This window comes from Parasteatoda tepidariorum, chromosome 4 (assembly GCF_043381705.1).
Source record: "Parasteatoda tepidariorum isolate YZ-2023 chromosome 4, CAS_Ptep_4.0, whole genome shotgun sequence".
NCBI classification, from domain to species: domain Eukaryota; kingdom Metazoa; phylum Arthropoda; class Arachnida; order Araneae; family Theridiidae; genus Parasteatoda; species Parasteatoda tepidariorum.
In genome coordinates, this window is record NC_092207.1 from 43,342,741 (window position 1) to 43,361,236 (window position 18,496).

Consider the following 18,496-nt stretch of genomic DNA (forward strand, 5'->3'; position numbering starts at 1 on the left):
GTAGTTGTTGCTGTTCATTTTAGTCGCACTAGAGCTGCGCAATGGGCTATTGGCGACGTTCTGGGAAACATCCCTGAGGATGATCTGAAGACATGCCATCACAATTTTGATCCTCTGCAGAGGGGAACGTCTTGAAATGGCAGGTCTTAAAATGACGATTCTTCTTTTATACACAAATAAAAAATCAAGTAAGAAATACACGTGGACCAGAAATACTACTCGAGAGTTTCAAACCGCAATGATCACGTTATGAGCCAAATGGCTTAAAAGCCATGGAGTCTTAAAAGCACATCAAAAACAGTAACCCGGAAGTATAGGCAGTCAAGAGCTTGCAGCGCTCTCTAGTGTAGAAAACATCATCCATAGCCATTCAAGTGCGAAACTCATACAGTGAGAATGTTACACTGATCTGCGCGCAAGATATAACTGCACTAACAGAAAATTTTTCCCATGCAACTCAACTTCTTACCGCGGTTGTTTCAAAGTTAGTTTTCTTGTTTATTTTTTATTTTCAAGATCAATAGCAGCTGCAGCTCTTAAATTGGTAACTAAACGTATTTTATTTGATAATAGTTTTAAGTAAAATATATAGATTTAAAAAACTTAAGGCTCATAAGCTTTCTTTTTACTTGTCAGTATTTTTACTAGAAATATTTGTTTTTAAAATTTTTCCGGGTAATATCCCTTTAACGGTTTTCTTGCTTAATGTTTGTGTCTTACAAAACAATAATCAAAAATCCATTCACGAAAACGCTAGTTGGTAATAATCTACAGATTTTTATCATTATTAACTGAGAATGATGTAAAATTATATTTTTACGAAACGCAAGTTATGAACTCTGCTTTTCTTAAAATAAACCTGATTTATAAGTTTTATTAATAGTTAATACTTTCAATAACTTATGAGGTTTACTTCTGTTGAGGAAAAAATAAGTTAAAATTACTATAAGATCGTTGTAGTTATTTTAACTTTTTAAATAAAGTTCTCTTTTAACTAGATAAGCTGCACTTTCAGTACTAAACATATTTCATTTTAAATGGTATTAAAGAATTGACGTTTATATACCTTCTTATAATGGTATAAATATTAATTCATTATTTCCTCGTAAATATTTGAGATTGTCTTAGTTTTTAAAGACATGTGATTTTAGATTTAAATGTTTGGAATGATTTTCTAAATTGAACTCTTTATTTTTTCCTTAAGTTTTAGGGTCCAAAATAAAAATGCCTTCTAAACCTTGTTCAACCTCTGCTTTGGATGGGCAGTATGTACTTCATCAAACAATAGGCACTGGTAAGTTTCGTATTTATACAATTAATTAGGGATTTATTGAACAATAAATTTGCGGGAGGGGGAGTTAAAGGCAAAATTAGCTAACTCAAAGTAGCTCTAAACTCAGTTTGTAGAACTGAGAAATAAGGAATATAATTATTTTAAGAATGTAATAGATAAATACTTATTATTTATATTGGAGATCACAATTTATTTTAATTCTTTCTACACCTACTTAAACATCTTGCAAATAGGATTGTCAGCTGTCATACATAGTTTTTGAACAAATTTCAGCTTTTTTTTCTATGGAATACTATTAGCAAGCAAAGTTACTTTAAAACAACAGCTTTATGTAGACTCAGATATTAAGTAGTCAAAAAATTTTTGACTACTAAAAATTTCAATGTAAAGTAATGTTTGTTTTTTTAAGAACTGATGCACTGTGTATTATATTAACACTTTTTCAATAAAGAAATTGAAAAAAAAAATGTGAAAATGAAAGTTACAAATGTGACAAAGTTACAAAGAAAGAGATTTTTTTTTTTTTATGAATAAGCAGTTGAAAACAGCCAAATCTTTTAAATTTGGGCAAAATTAAATGCTTTTGAAGGTGAAAAAATATTCAAGAGATATGTTTTAGAGACAATGGTTTGAGTTGATTTCTTCAAAAATTGAAAGTTTTTTGTTTTATTAAGAAAAACTTTGAAAATTTGCTGCACAATTTGTAAACTTCCTGTCCATGATTGTAGGGCTATATTCTGCAAGCGAGTTTGTAAAAATAAAAATCAGATAAAGGAAAAAAAAATTATTTACATTTTTATATTTTTGTTTCAATTTGCATTTTTCTCACAAAATATATTAATGATATCTTTATAACTTAAAGGCAATATTATACAAAAATATAATGTTTCCAGCCCCCCCCCCCAAAGTGGTTAAAAAATTTTTATTTCTAAGTAACCACTGCGTGAAATCATAATAATTTTCAACACCCTAAAAATTGTCATTAAATTTTATTATTTATGTACACTACCTACATATTTAATGAGTTTTAAAAATACTTGTATTTGAATAAATTTAAAATGAAATGGGTATAATTGTAGTGTGTTTTATTAAAGGCAAATTATTTGACATGCAATTAATTAAAATTTATACTTCATAATGCAGCTTTACAGGTTTAGTTTTATTTATTTTAATTTGAACATCAAATAATAAGTTATGATATCCTCGTTTTATTATTTCTCTAGATGAAACCTTCATTATCAATGAAATAAGACTTAAAAGAATGAAAAAAAAAAATTACAACATATCAATAATCAAATCAATTTGACTAAAAAAGTAAATAAATTTTTTTCATCTTAGTTTTATAAAAAAAAAAAAAATTGATTTAAAGTTTTCTAACTCTGTGGGCTCTGTAGATATTAAAACAAATCGGTATGTTTTAGAAAGAAAAAAAATCAGTATGTTTTAGAAAAATCAATTTTAACATTCTAGGCATTTTTAATGTATGTGTGTTGTAGATTTTTTTCTAGTTCATAGCAGGGTTGGCAAGATTTTGCCACAGGTGGAAAAAACCATGGTAAATACCGGTAAAAACCGTCCTGGCAAAAACAGGTTTTTGCCAAGCAAATTGGCAAAAAGTGGCAAAAACCTATATTTTCCAAGATGAGAGGACAAAAACACATTTTTGATACAAAATTATTCCTAAAATTGAAATATATACTATAAATATAAATAATTACAAAAAAATTAACAAAATTATTATTCCATAATTAAATGATAATGTAATAATATATCATTTTAGTAGTTTAAAACATTATTGATTGGAAAATTTGTGATTATTCTTTTTTTTCCAATGAAATGAACTTATTTTAAATTAATATAACTATAATTTAAAACATAAAATATCTATCAATATGTGTAGTTAATTATTGTACAAATAATAATTTTTTATAATAAATAATAATATTATGCAAATAATAATATTTATTTGTGAAAAAACATTTATTTTAGGATTCTAAAATGAAAAGAGATCACAAACTTTCAATCTTTTAAAAATTATTACCATTATATTAATTATTAATATGTTAAAAATAATTTTTTCATGTAATGTATCAAAATTATTATTCCTTATGATTGATTTAAATTTGTTTCAAGTATTTTGTAATAACATTTAATCAGCAATTTAGATAATTTGGTTTTTGCCGGTTTTTACCAGTTTTTGCCGGTTTTTACCAGGTTTTTGCCACTGTCCTGGCAAAAAACCCTTTTTGCCGGCAAAAACTCCAACCCTGGTTCATAGTCTCTAGGTATAAAAACAGATTTGACTTTTTCTGGACAGTGGAATGAATAATCACCTGATCAAAGAAAGTTTGTTTAAATTGTATGAAGCTGTTTAAAAAATGGAGAATCAAAAATATAATTGAATGGGTATCATTCTATAAGTTTCGTCTGTTAAAGTTTATAATTGCTGTTACATTTGATTATCAAATTTTGATAATCAAATGTAATTGTTATCAAATTTTGATAACAATTAAATTTATTTTAGTAAAAAAACCATATTTATGTCATTTTTTAATCCAGATTTTACTGTTCAGATTAACTGTTTGGAGCCATTTAAACATTACATAAGTATCTAAAAGGAGAAGAAGGTTTGTAATTTATTTATTTTTGCTGACAAGGGGGAAATATGGGTATGAGTAATGCTTACGCAAAATATTAAAGTTCCTAAATTTCGAATTGATTTTTTTAAAAATACAAAATAAATGTAGAGAGGAAGTTTTTTTAAAAAAAAAAAATATTGACTTGGAAAAATTTCAAATTCGGAATAAAAGTTAGTAATCAGGAAAAGTGAGAAAAAATTTCTTCTAGTTTCAAAGTTTTATGGAATTATTTGTTTTATTTACGAAATTGCATCTTTTATTTGAATTTAATTCAATCATTCTTAAAAATACATTGCTTATATCCCAGTGTATCAATCAACTTTTAAAACCTCAAAAATTCTTGAAAATCCGGGGGATCGACTTATAATCTGGTAATAAAGTCGTGATTTAGTTGATCATAAAATATTGATGCATTATAGGCATCAATATTGTAATGAATAACTCTGCATAAGTTTACACTATTCAAAAGTTATTTTTAATATGTAATATAAGATTTTGCATTTTCTCTCCTCATATATTCTTTAGATATAAAGATTTTTCTTTATAAACAATACTTTAAATTACTTCCAGTAGAAAAGATTAAGAGTAAGAAATATCAAGCTAATTTATGAACACAGTGATATAACACACAATGACGAACATTACAAACATAATACATAATACAACAAGAAATATATTTACAGATTAGAATTTATAACTACAATGATGCTAGTCATGTCGTCAGAGAGATCCCACTCTGGGATGGTTTCTACTTCATATTCATCTGCTGAGCCACACAGTCTAATTGTAGCCTTATGTTATTAATTACATGAATATTTTTGATAGAAGAAAACTAAGCATATGTTAAAGCCTGTATCCACAATCCTTGCTTTAGATGGAGCATTTTTTTATTATTGATGTTTAAATTATTCTCTTAATGTTTGTTATGTTACTTTATAATTTTGAAAATGTCTTTAATTTTTTAAATTAAACTTTAGGTGGTTTCGCTAAGGTTAAACTTGCTTCCCATGTATTAACTGGTGAGAAAGTTGCAATCAAAATCATGGACAAACAGTCTCTTGGAGTAAGCATTTTTCATATGAAAAAATCATTACATGTCAAATATTATAATAGTCATTGTTAAAAAAATTTTTTTTTTCTTCATAGGATGATCTTCCTAGAGTACAACTGGAAATTGAAGCTTTAAAAATTCTTAATCATCCAAATATTTGTAAATTGTATCAAGTTATTGAGACCGAAAACAAGTTTTTTCTTGTTTTGGAGGTAATATAATTGTACTTAGTTTTATTTTCATACTTTTTTTTTTGTTGGTTCAACTAAATTCATGTTTTAGTATTTGGTAAAGTTTTTATATGAAAACAATTTGACGTTTTCCGTTGCTGAAAAGTGGAAGCAAAGTTTGGGTTACAATTTTTTTAAAGTAATTTTTGATCTTTATCATTGGTAGTATAGATAAAGTTTTGGTTAATTTAAATCTTTATTTTTAGTAATTTGTCTTTTTATTTGTTTCAAATGGCTCCTTAATGTTGTAATATGCATTTCATGTTTTATGTATGTATGCTTCTTATTATATAAATGTGAATATTTCTGGTTTTAGTTCTTATAAGAATTTAATTCCAGTTATTTAGGTTATATTAACTTAACTAAAATCTTGATTTAAGTCACATTAACTTTTTTAAAAATTGGTTATGAATCCTTTCCTTAATTACTTTCTAAATATGTTAATATTATAGTATTATCTGAAGTATTTGATAGTTTCTTCTTTGAAGTTTTCATAATTTTTAATCAATATTACAAAAGCATACATAAACTTTTTCTGAAGAAAGATTTTTTGTTGTCAAAAACATCCTTTCTAGTTTTTTAATTTGACTAATTTTATTAACATATTTTTTTAATCTAAATTGCATTCGAACAGTTTCACACGCAACCTTGTCTCAAGATTGCAAGTTATCGATAATGAGTGTTAACTCCCCTAGTGAAAGCGATGTGTGTGTTGCCGCAGATGACCATCTTGATTCTTCCACAGACGACCATCTAATGATTCTTCCACAGGTTCACCTACAGAAACCTTATTGCAACTTTAACTTCCTCTAAATGACCAAAATTAACTTCTAAGTGACTATCTTGCTATGACCCAAAACGTTGCAGTCTTTCATATTTCTACTTTCCATGCTGTCTATTAAAGAATTATGTATCAGATATATATTGCTCTAGGCCAAATTTGCAAATTGTGTAACATAGATGCTGAATGCCCTTTACTTGAGTCGTTGCCCTACATTCAAAGCTGGATCTCTTTGGGAAATTTACTGAGTCTAGACAGAAACTAGATTCTATTGTACCATTAAGATTAGATTCTATATTACTGTAGACTAACTTTTTTTATTTCTCTCTCTCGTATGCCTGTTACGGCAGAGGGGTGCGATTGTTCTTGTTTTCCAGTGGCGCCACCTATGGCCGAAAATTCTACTTCTGCCACACCCATACGTCACACCCGTTTATAGGGTGGTCCCATTCATACATCGGTTCATTCATCCACAGATTGTAATTTTTGACCTGAATCACAGAACGAACTTTTTTCATTTGCTCATTGTTATTGCTTTTTCTGTCTTTCCTTTGTTTTGTCTACAGTTGTCTTTATAATTTTCCTTCAGAAATTATTTATTAATTATTTTTTTAATATGTTAATTTTAAACTTAGGAAAAATAGTAAATCAATAAATATGTATATGTATTCTCATAAATTGAAGAATGATTCATATTAACCAGAATAATTTACTAGATCATAAATTACGAGAAAGTTAGTTTTATAATGTAATATTTAAATAGTTCTATTGAATGAATATTTAAAAGAAATATTTCAATTACATTTAACATTTTTAAATCTATTCTCTTATGCTAATTACATGAAAAACTCTTATGAAGTTATTTATTAAAAAAAAAAAGATTTTTATCAAGCAAATTAAATTTTTTTCGTACCCTGAAAATTAAGGTTGTGAATAAATATTTGTATTATGCTAGTACTGTCCTGGAGGAGAGCTATTTGATTACATCATTCAGAGAGATCGTGTTACCGAAAAGGAAGCTCGTACTTTTTTCCGACAAATTATCTCTGCTGTTGCCTATATACATGAGAAAGGCTATGCTCATAGAGATTTAAAACCAGTAAGTATAGTTTTTGTAAAATCTTAAGTTTTTAATATTGAATCTGATACATTCAATATTTATTTAATGTGCCTTTTCATTTTATGTCTTTTTAGGCTGTTCTAAAAATTGTATATGCTCTGTGTTGATTATGGATAGAGCTTATTCTTGTCAATATATTACCACGTGAAATTTTGGTTTCATAAAGTCATTTCAAATGCTTAAGTTTAAACAATTTCAAAACACTGGAAGCTACTTGATCACTATAAATATATTGTTTGACAAAAAATATTAATGCTTTTTATGTAGCTAATACTCGCCAGGGTGGGGAGTGACAAGCTGTGTTTTAGCTTTTCAGTGTAAAAATTAAAATTTAATTTGAGCAGATTAAATAACTTACTGACTTTTTTAAATTCATTCTTCTGGGTTGTTTGGTGTCTAATAGATTGCTTTTACACGAGACTAATCTAGCTTAAATGGAAGGAACTTACAATCGTTTTCCAGAATTTTAAACAGTTAAAATTTTCTGAAATTTTAGTCTACTTTTTATCATTTTGTAATTCGAGTTGTGAATAGGAATATGACTTTTGTTGAGGCTCTTACTTTTAACTCTTTAAATTTCACAATATTCTATTTATATTTATTCTCTATGGAATTTAGAAATTTTTAAATAAACTTTAAATCAAAGCAAGATTTAAAATCACATTATTTATAATCAGGATCTATTTATTTTTACAGGAAAATTTGTTGCTTGATGCTGAACAGAACCTGAAACTGATAGATTTTGGTCTTTGTGCACGTCCAAAAGTAAGAATGTATTCAGGAATATGTTATAAGTTGTTCAAATATATATTTTTTTAGGAAAATATCAGCTTACTTTTTTAAGATTTAATATAGGAGGGCACAACCTTGTTGAGTAACAAAGGTCTGCACACGTACTGCAAATAAAATCATTTTTATTATAAACATTAGTATTCTAAGCACTAAATTTTTTCAACAGTAAAATTTGTAATATATTTACAGAAAATTATTAGAATTTATGAACATTTTATGATATTTTTATTGGGAAACCTCCATTAAATGAACACTCTTGGGACCTAAAAAATTGTCTGCTCTGTGAGCTGTTCGTTTACTGCAGTGTTTCCCAAAGTGTGGTACGCGTACCCCCAGGGGTACGGGAACAGTTTAGCGGGGGTACGTGTTCTTATGCGAAATATCTTGCAACAAACGAAAATTTCAAAAAATTTTATTTGAAAACAAAGCTAGGCAAGAAAATTTAAGATTACGTATTTTTCTATTGGCTATTTTTTGCAGAGTTAACAGTTAATAATTAGTGGTGTTAACAGCCAGTTTTGATTTTTAACTTTGGTGCAATTTTTTATTGTAAAAAATTCATTCATTTTTTTATTGGTGGTACTCAGCGTTATGATAAATTTAGAAAGGGTACGCAAAAGTCATAAGTTTGGGAAACACTGGTTTACTGGAACAGGGCTGATTGTGCTCTGGAAAAAATCAGGATGTTTGGCTAATTGCGATCCGAAAGTTTCCGGAGATCGAAGGTTCAGACGTTTCAAAAAATCATTGATCACAAAAATTTCCGGAAATCAAATTTTCAAAGATTGAACTTAAAAAACACAGTTTATTTTATTTGTTTGTGAGGGAGAGCCAGATACTTTATAAGCTTTATATTCAAGATTAATATTAATTTTTTCTCAGTAAATAGTTATCATAAACTCAAAGAAAGACATATTTGCAAATTTCAATTACTTCTCCAGGTTATCATAGGTATGTGTAAATAGTATAAGTATGTGTAAAATTTTAAATATATTTTATGTAGACTAAGAAAGATTGAGAAAAAAGGAAAAAACCTTGCTAAATTTTTAAAAAAATTTAAACTGTTTTTTTTTCCTTTCTTTTTTTACTCAAGAAATTTTCCAGAATTTCGACATGGGCTTACCATCACCCCTGCTGGAAGAGTACTTATATAGTCACCAAATTGATTAGAAGTAGAAAGGAATTTTAGTAGTGGATAAGGCAAGCAATTAACATTGAATTTTTTTCCCTTAAAATTTAAAGCATAATGATATTTTTTTAAAAATTTAGAAAAATACTATTTACAATACTAATTACAATACTATTACTAAAAATACAACAGTAAAATTTAGAAAATACTACTATATGTCCCCTTTGCAAAGAAGGTGCATAATGGTTTATTTACAGAATATTAATGGGGGATTAAAAATATGTTTATAATGTAGGAGTGTCCATAGCATAAAGTTTTACTGTATATGTAAATTTTTGTAAATTAACTGAAATTTTCCATGATTGCAGAGTGGAATGCAACAGAACTTGGAGACTTGTTGTGGTAGTCCTGCCTATGCTGCTCCGGAACTTATTATTGGAGACTATTATAATGGAAATAAAGTAATGAACATAACTTTTTGCAGTGAAATATTAAATATCATTATGTCTCTATGTANAAAAAAAAAAAAATTGGAAATAATCTTAAAAGTAAGAAAAAACGATGAAGTAATACACTAATGATTATTTCCAAAATGTTGGTAAGGTAAACATCTTTAAAAAAAGAGAAAAAAAATCGTAAAATCTTATGAGGAAAAAAAATTGTTTTTTAAAAAAATGGCGAGAAAATGTATCGAATATCGTTCCGGTTTTTTGGTTTTCCGGTTTTCTGGGTTCCGGATAACGGGTTCTGTACTGTATATATATTTAATATTTTAAAAAATTTGTTTTTTGTTGTTGCAATTTTAGTTATAATGTTTACATTCTTTTTAGAAAGCTTTAACAACTGCTTAAATTGTAGCACAATTATTTCAAAAATCTTTCAAATACTTGTCACTTTTTTTGATTTTGAGGGTGTATAATGTTGGAGGATTATTCTAGTAATAAAAAAACGTCGTTTAAATATAAGTTTTAGAAAAATTTGCACATAACTGTTTAGTTAAGTTTCTCATTAATTTTATTCTTTGTTCATATAATTAATTTGAGACCAAAATACAGAATATGTAGATAAAATATTAATATTGTCGGTTATAAGAAAGTGAAAGACCAAAATTGAAAACAATACTCTTTATAGTATTTAGAACAAATTAAAAAAAATTATTTTTTGTTCCCTATTTTGTTTAACAGTTAATTTAGTTGGAATGAACAAAATATATTTTGAAGTATATTTTATGAAACTTAAAATATAAAGTTTAAAAAATTTTTAATTACTAATTTTAGAACTTCTCAGCTATTATTGCTAATGAATGCATACGAAGGATTTTTTTATTGCTTATTAAAGAAATCATCATATGTTCATATAAAAAATATTAATTGTTGAATTGCAGAAATTTTTAAATTTAGTTACTGTGATTTATTTTGTGTTGTTTCTAACATTTGATGCTTAAAACAAAGTTTATTTATATTAAAGCTACAAAATACTTGAATCTGTTTTGGACCGTTGAAAGGCTTTACCCACAGCAATTGTGTGGAATTTCTAGTCAACCACTGAATCACACTTTCCTAATCAAGAAGTTATTGATTAATTCATGGCATCAGTGTAGATAAGTTTGCATAGCTGCCAACTCTACTGGAATTTCCAGTAGAAAACTGGGTTTTGCCCATTTCTCCTGGTCTACTGGTTTAATTAAAATTCTCCTGGTTTTTAGAAAACTTTTGCATTTACCTGGTATTTAATTTAATAATTAATAATTTGCATTTAATAATTAGCATTATTGGAATTAACCTGGCATTTTAGAATATTCCCTGAAATTGAGTAAGTTTTCTAAAAAAATCCCTATTGAAATAAAATTTTTGTACAGATTATTGCTTGCTTGCTTGAAGAATTAAGTAAGCATTACTTATACATAATAAAGCAAACCTCATACATAGAAATCAATTCAAAACATTTTTTTTTTTGTTCTAAAATGTTTAGTTTATTTTTATTCAGAACTCTCTTTTTAAATTAATTAAAAAAAATCTTTTACTATCTTTGATGAATTAAATGCCTATTAATATTTGAAATTATAAGTAAACAAAGTACATAGCATTTCAAGTATGTTTAATGTCAGTCATAATTGGAAAATATTGCAGTTTTTCAATTTTGATGACTATATAAGTCCCTAAAATTCCTTATGTGTAAAACATTTAGTACATTATACAGAAATTATCATGGAGTTTATGTTATTTCGTAAAATCTGCTGGATTTTTTCCTATTTGTGTTGGCAGCTATGAGTTTGTTACACTATGTCAACTCTCTAATGTTCTTTTGTTTTTAAGCTATCCTTATTTATTGGTCATTAGAGTTATAAAAATTATTTTTACTCCAGCTTATTATACATTTACTAAAGATTCATATCCTTACCATTTCGTCTAATAACACACTGTTCTATTTTGTTTCAATAACCTCTGCTCTCAGGATAAGGTTTGGATACTTCCTTTACGTGTCTAAACTAGACCCATGAAAGCTGTAGTGCAGCGGAAGAAGACAACTATATCCATGGCTGAACAAAGGTTTTACAGGTCCCGGAACAAAATATTGCAAGCCTCATATTCGGAGCCACAAAAGCCATTTTTTCATATTTTTCAAAATATTTTTATATTCTTTATAAAAAAAATTTCAGTTTTTATGTAGATATAAAGAAAATCTCAGCAATTTTCTTAAAAAAAAAAAAAGAAATAGTTAATACTAGCCCTATATTTATAAGGAATGTTGGTCGAGGCTTTAGCAGTCCCACGCCCCAGGACAATTGTCCCTGTCCCTACTCTTTAGCACAGCCTTGATAACATAATTTTCTAAATAGTTACGAAATAGAAATGTCTGCTACATTTTCACTGAAATTCTTGTATTTCTAAATTTTCCATAAAGTTAACATGTTTACCACGTTTTACCCCACTAGTTAGATACTACCGAGCAATTTGATTTTTTCTAGAAAAAAGAAATCATTTATAAAAATGTTTCATCATTGACTTTTCAAGAACGTCGCATTGTACGCAATTAACCAATGAATATTTTGATTAAGGTTGGCAGTTTTCAGGTTGAATAGTTTAGCTTCAACAGGCCTTCAACTCTTAGCTACCCAGTATTACCATAATTTTCCCTATAGTACAAAGTCCTTTATCCTGACATCCATTTGCTGGAAGCATCTATTTTCTGCATACTTTTTAATAATCAAAATAAGCAAACGTCTTTTCCTTTTTAAATATTTTTTTCATTTTCGTACTCCAAATCGGTTAAGAAAAAAAAATCTTAGTAAATTAAAGAAAAAAAGTTTTTTTTATTTTATTTCTTTCTGCTGCTTTTCTGATAGTAAAATATTTATTTTGTCTCAATAAGCATGTTAATATGAGTTGATGAAAAGACAAAGGCGATGAAGGAAAACAAACTTTAGGGAAAAGAATAAATTATGGATATTAATGGAGCAGAATGTTAGTAGTGTTTGAAAAAAAAAAAAACAACAGCTGATAAGATTTGATTTACTTCATAAGAGTTTTCATTAAAAAAATCTACTTTATTCTGTTCACTGTTTTAAATTTTTTTTATTTTTAAATCAGGTTAATTTACTTTTGAAATTTGCGACTTTTTTTATAATGTTGTTTTTATATCTGCTGTTCATGATGCTTCAAAATTTAACATCTGAAATGGCAATAGACTAGCCATATCACTTTTTTATTTTATTTTTATTTAAACGACTTAAAACTCCTCATGCACCACAAAGTATAGCATNTATATATATATATATTGTGAAATAACCTTTAAATTAATATTTTAAACAATTGTTTTTTGTTGTTGCAAGTTTAGTTAACATTCTTTTTAGAAAGCTTTAACACTGTTTAAATATTTCTTTTATTGAAAAAAATGCAGATCTGCTTAAATTGTAGCATAATTATTTCAAAAAGCTTTCAAATACTAGTTACTTTTTTTAATCTTGAGGTTGTATAATGTTGAAGTTTATTCTAGTAATAGAAAAAGCTTCATTTAAATATAAGTTTTAGAAAAATTTGCACATAACTGTTTAGTTAAATTTCTCATTAATTTTATTCTTTGTTCATATACTTAATTTGAGACCAAAATACAATTATGTAGATAAAATATTAATATTGTCTGTTATACGAAAGTGGAAAATCACAGTTGAAAGCAATACTCTTAATAGTATTTAGAACAGATAAAAAAAACATATTTTGTTCCTTATTTTGTTTAACAGTTAATTTAGTTAGAATGAACAAAATATATTTTGAAGTAATTTTTATTTTTTATGAAACTGAAAACATGAAGTTTAAAAATTTTTTAATTACAATATTAAGAACTTTTGAGCTTATATGCTTCATTGCTAATGAATACAAATACAGATTGCAAAATAAATACAGATAATGGATACAAATGATTTTTTTAATGCTTATAAAATAAAAAATTCATTATATGTTCATATAAAAAATATTAATTATTGAATTGTAAAAATTTTAAAATTTAGTTACTGTGACTTATTATTTTGTGTTGTTTCTAACATTTGATGCTTAAAGCAAAATCTGTTCATGTTAAAGCTACAAAATACTTGAATCTCTTTTAGAACGTTGAAAGGCTTTACCCACAGCGATTGTGTGGAATTTCTAGCTAACTACTGAATCACACTTTCCTAATCAAGAAGTTATTGATTAATTCATGGCATCAGTGTAGATAAGTTTGCATAGCTGCCAACTCTACTGGAATTTCCAGTAGAATACTGGGTTTTGCCAATTTCTCCTGGTCTACTGGTTTAATTAAAATTTTCCTGGTTTTTTGAAACTTTTGCATTTACCTGGCATTTAATTTAATAGTTAATAATTGGCATTTAATTATTTGTATTTAATAATTGGCATTATTGGAATTAACCTGGCATTTTAGAATGTTTCTCGAAATTGAGCAGTTTTCTAAAAAAATCCCTATTGAAATAGAATTTTTGTACAGATTATTGATTGCTCGCTTGAATAATTTAATAAGCATTACTAATACATAATAAAGCAAACCTCATTTATAGAAATCAATTCAAAACATTTATTGTTCTAAAATGTTCAGTTTATTTTTATTCAGAACTCTCTTAACTTAAATTAATTTAAAAAAAATTCTTTTTACTATCTTTGATGAATTAAATGCCTATTAATATTTGAAATTATAAGTAAACATTGTACATAACATTTCAAGTATGTTTAATGTTAATCATAATTGGAAAATATTGCAGTTTTTCTATTTTGATTACTATAAAAGTCCCTAAAATTCCCTATGTGGGAAACATTTAGTACATTCTACAACTATTATCAAGGAGTTATCAAAATTTAACATCTAAAAGGGCAATAGACTAGCTATATCACTTGAAGAACTGATAATTGCTGGACTTACAACATCTTGCGCTGCTGTAATTGTGACGTCAAGTAAAAGCCAATAAGGTGGTCTTATAAAAATAAGATACCAGCAGAAATGAATTAGAATGCAAAAACTGTTATTTGAAAAGGACTTTTATCCATCAATTGGTTAATAATGGTTAAATATGATCCTGTAAACAATGAAGTTATTTAAAAAATGATAAAGATATGCATGAACAATACAGAATACATTATGAAAAAATATACAAACGAGGAAGATACAAATAAATACAATAATGACAATATGCATTATCTTCCAGAGCAATCTGAAAGTTTTTTTCCTTGTGGTACATTGTTTTACGAGCCATCTTATGAATGTAAGAATTATTCTTAGATTGTTCTTGTGGAATTTAAGTAACAATATAATCACTGACTTTACTTACTCACATTCTAGTATTGATGGAATATCTCAACCTGATGTCTTATAGTAAAATGTTTGCTTGACTACATTAAATTAAATAATAATCCTACATACTGCTTCATAAACCTGCATTTCATTTTTTCTGAATAAAAATTTAAAGAAATTCTGAGTAATTAAATTTTTTTTGTTTCTTTTAGGTTGATGTGTGGAGTATGGGAGTGTTATTATATGCTCTCCTTTGTGGCTTTCTACCTTTTGATGATGAAAATGTCACAAAATTGTACAAGAAGATTCAGGTGTGTGAATGTTATTGCTTTAAAATAGTATCCTAATTATCAGTGAGGTGATATTTTTACAGTTTTTGTTTAACAAATAAAAAATGTATGAATGATGAAAAAAAATTATAAAATTCTGAAGCTGAATTAAATCACAAAAAATTTAGCCTAGAATGGTTATTAGTCTCAACACATATTATCATAGTATAAAATTGAAATTGTTTTAGGAGGAAGTAAAACATTCAATAATCTAGCAATAATTTCATTCTAGAGTTGTCTACAGAGTAATCAGTTATGCATTTTTTTACAGCTGATTTAATTAATTGAGGATTTAACATAAAACGGTAATGGTTTAGCATAGTACAGCACCTATTTAAAATAATACTGTTCTGATTTAATGCAGTGTAATTGATATTTTCTAATTTTTATTTTAAGAATACTTTTGTATTTCTGAGTGTTTTCACGCATTATGCAGATTTGATTTTTCAATATTTTTATTGAATTTACAATTTTTTAGGAAAGCAAAATGTTAGTTTTTCATTAGAAAAATATATTTTCTTCCATAAAAAGAGTTTCTATTTTTTTGCAGAGAGGAAAATATTTCTGCCCACCCTGGTTATCATCTGAAAGTAAAGCCATTCTATCAGATATGTTGCAAGTTGATCCTGCCAAAAGAATATCAATAGATCATCTTAAGATACACCCATGGTTAATGAAAGAAAATTGTAGTCCAATAATTTGGAGGAGAAAAGAGGTAATTTTTCTCCCTTCCCTCTTTTTTTCTTTCATGAACATTTTTCATCTCATTGCCTTTTAAAGCTATAAGAATTTTAATTTTGTATTGGAAAAGTAAATGTTGTTTTTAATCCTAATAATATTACCATTTTGATTTTTTAATGGACAGACGAAACATTCTTTCGTGCGCATGTCTTAAAACTCACATGAATTAATTTTCTTAAGTAAATGTACTGGCAAAAAGGAATAAAATCATTCTTATTTGGGTACCAGGGCATATGGGAATTGATGGTAATGAAAGAGCTGATGAACTCGCAAAACAGGGATCCTCTTTCAATCCAATAGGAACGGAACCCTTCTGTGGAATCAATATGAAGACTACAAAGAAGGCTGTCCTAAAATGGGAAAAACAGGAGATGAACAAAGTTTGGCGCAATTCTCCTGGACAAAAACATGCTAAAAGCATGATCAGCAGCCCTTCTGCAAAAATTGCTTCTGAAATTCTTAGGCTCCCAAGATTGAAGATTCAAACAATTGTAAGCTTCATCACTGGGCATTATCATTTCAGGAAACATCTACATAGATTGGGACTTTTCGAACAAGAACCAATATGTCGGAAATGCCTTGAAGCGGTAGAATCAGCACATCACATCCTATACGAATGTGATGCCCTCGCCCTTACGCGCCTCACTACCTTAGGCAATCCATATCCTAAAGAGCTTCACCTTAATTCCATTAAGGGACTGTCAGACTATATAAATAATGTAGGCGACCCAAGACAATGGAACTAGGAAAAAATTGGGCTTGGAGCATGGTACAAAATGCAACATGTGCAGAGGTGCCACATATCTGACAAGCTCAAGCAAGAAGAAGAAGAAGAAGTAAATGTTGCTAAATGGCAACAATTTATGTGCTAAATCAAGCAGAGATTATTATGAAGAATCAAGTAGTAATTTAGGTCAAAATATGCAACTGCCAGTATTTTTTTCTTTAAATGTGTTTTGTAAATATATATTATTCGTATAAACTGTTGTTCATCTCAAGATGTTTAGTACCAACTCTTTTTGTTTTAGTCATCTTCTTGTAGTTTACACATTCAACCTGCTTTTTTTAAATTTATTTTTTATTTCCATTCATTGTTTTTCCCCCCTTAACACATTTCCCTTTAACATATAAAATATCATGTTGGAAACTTTTTCGTTTAAAAATATGAGCAGTTTTTGAAGGAATTTTGAAGTTGCCTGAAAAATGAAGAAAGATTGTGAAATAGTATGACAGAAATAAAGTTTAATAAATGTATGCCCAAATTTAAACAAGCCATGTTTCAATTTTTCGTTGTATCATTATGAACTGAGTGTTATTTATTTATGCTTAACTTTTTTATAGTCTCATTGTAATAGTCAATTTTAAGTTATGCAAAACACCACCTCTGGAGTTAGTTGTTGGAAAATTATTCTAGCTCTTTGATTGATACTCGTGTAAATCCTCTAAAATTCTTGTCACACAAAAAGAATAATTCGAAAATATTATTCATAATAATTTTCATAGAAGTTTAAACTGACAAAATGGTATTTTTTCAGAATTTTTTTAAACATTTTTTTCCTCCTTGAATTTATCCAAAGGATTGCTAAGTGTTTTTTACTTTCTTTTCAGGATGCTGAATATGATCCTGAGTGTTTAGCTGAATTAGCTGTGTATCACAGATATTCAATGAGGTCTGTTGAAGCAGCCTTGAATAAGGTAAATTTTAAAACCAAATATAACTTTTCCTGAAGATTTATTTAGAGTGTAATCTTGATTTATTTATTTCTACACTGAATTTAATTTTAATTCATACATTATATTTGTAACTGCCACTGCAGTTATCTTATATTTGTGCACAGTGCCATTTAATGCTGTGATTAATTTAATTTTGTTTTTAAGTCTATAAAATCAATTATTATATTTTATTATTTATACTAAAAAGGCTTTTCAGTGTAACTTTAGCAAATTTCAATGCATAAAAGAGTATCCAAGTATAAAACAGAATTCCAAACTCACAACAACAAGAAACCTTTTCAGAGAAATTAGTTATAATTTTTGTTAATTAGTTCTGTTATAATTTTTGTTTATTTTTCTGTCAAAATTTTGATTTTAAAAAAATTGCAATACACGCAAGAATTTTTAGAGAGTTTGGAGACTTTCTTCTAAGCAAACAATCTACTTAAACAAAAGTTTTTTCTGCCATTTGAACATCCATTTGTTTTAAATTTTTACTATATTCTATGGACCACAAATATCTGAATAGGAATTTTTCAAATAACAAAGTTTAAAAGTTGAGTGTTATGGTTTTATCATAAAATATTTTTCATACTTTTGTTTAAGGAATACTAAGAATATTAAATTGTTACTGTAATATATAAATAGATAGTTAACCTAATTTAAGGTAATCAAGCATTTTACTAGGAAATTTTTGATAAACGGTTTGTTCATTGTTAAATGGTTTGTCTTAATACAAGCATTACTTGTGTTTAATGAAGAACTTTTCAATAACTATTGGAAATTTATTTTATATCCGTCGTTGAACAGCCAACCCAGTTTTTGGGTTTGCGACTACTTATGTTCAAATCCGTAACCTTGTAATTTTTGACCAATCCGGAAAACAAGAAAACTCTTGG

The 18,496-nt window shown here is 27.2% G+C and overlaps 1 protein-coding gene across 3 annotated transcripts in view; it reads left to right on the top strand.

Moving 5' to 3' along the window:
* The first annotated feature begins 401 nt into the window (after nt 1–401).
* Nucleotides 402–18,496, top strand: part of LOC107444551 (maternal embryonic leucine zipper kinase) — a 28,983-nt gene continuing 10,888 nt past the window's right edge. The window contains exons 1-10 of one of the 3 annotated variants that reach the window (XM_043038758.2): nt 402–544; nt 1,205–1,294; nt 4,911–4,996; nt 5,080–5,196; nt 6,951–7,094; nt 7,812–7,880; nt 9,405–9,497; nt 15,027–15,125; nt 15,694–15,858; nt 17,493–17,579. In XM_043038758.2, the coding sequence (XP_042894692.1) occupies nt 1,225–1,294; nt 4,911–4,996; nt 5,080–5,196; nt 6,951–7,094; nt 7,812–7,880; nt 9,405–9,497; nt 15,027–15,125; nt 15,694–15,858; nt 17,493–17,579 (930 nt within the window). In that variant the 5' untranslated portion in view covers nt 402–544; nt 1,205–1,224. Of the gene's footprint in view, nt 761–1,204; nt 1,295–4,910; nt 4,997–5,079; nt 5,197–6,950; nt 7,095–7,811; nt 7,881–9,404; nt 9,498–15,026; nt 15,126–15,693; nt 15,859–17,492; nt 17,580–18,496 lie in introns of all 3 variants that reach the window. The other 2 variants (XM_043038757.2, XM_071179727.1) reach the window with 2 other exon arrangements.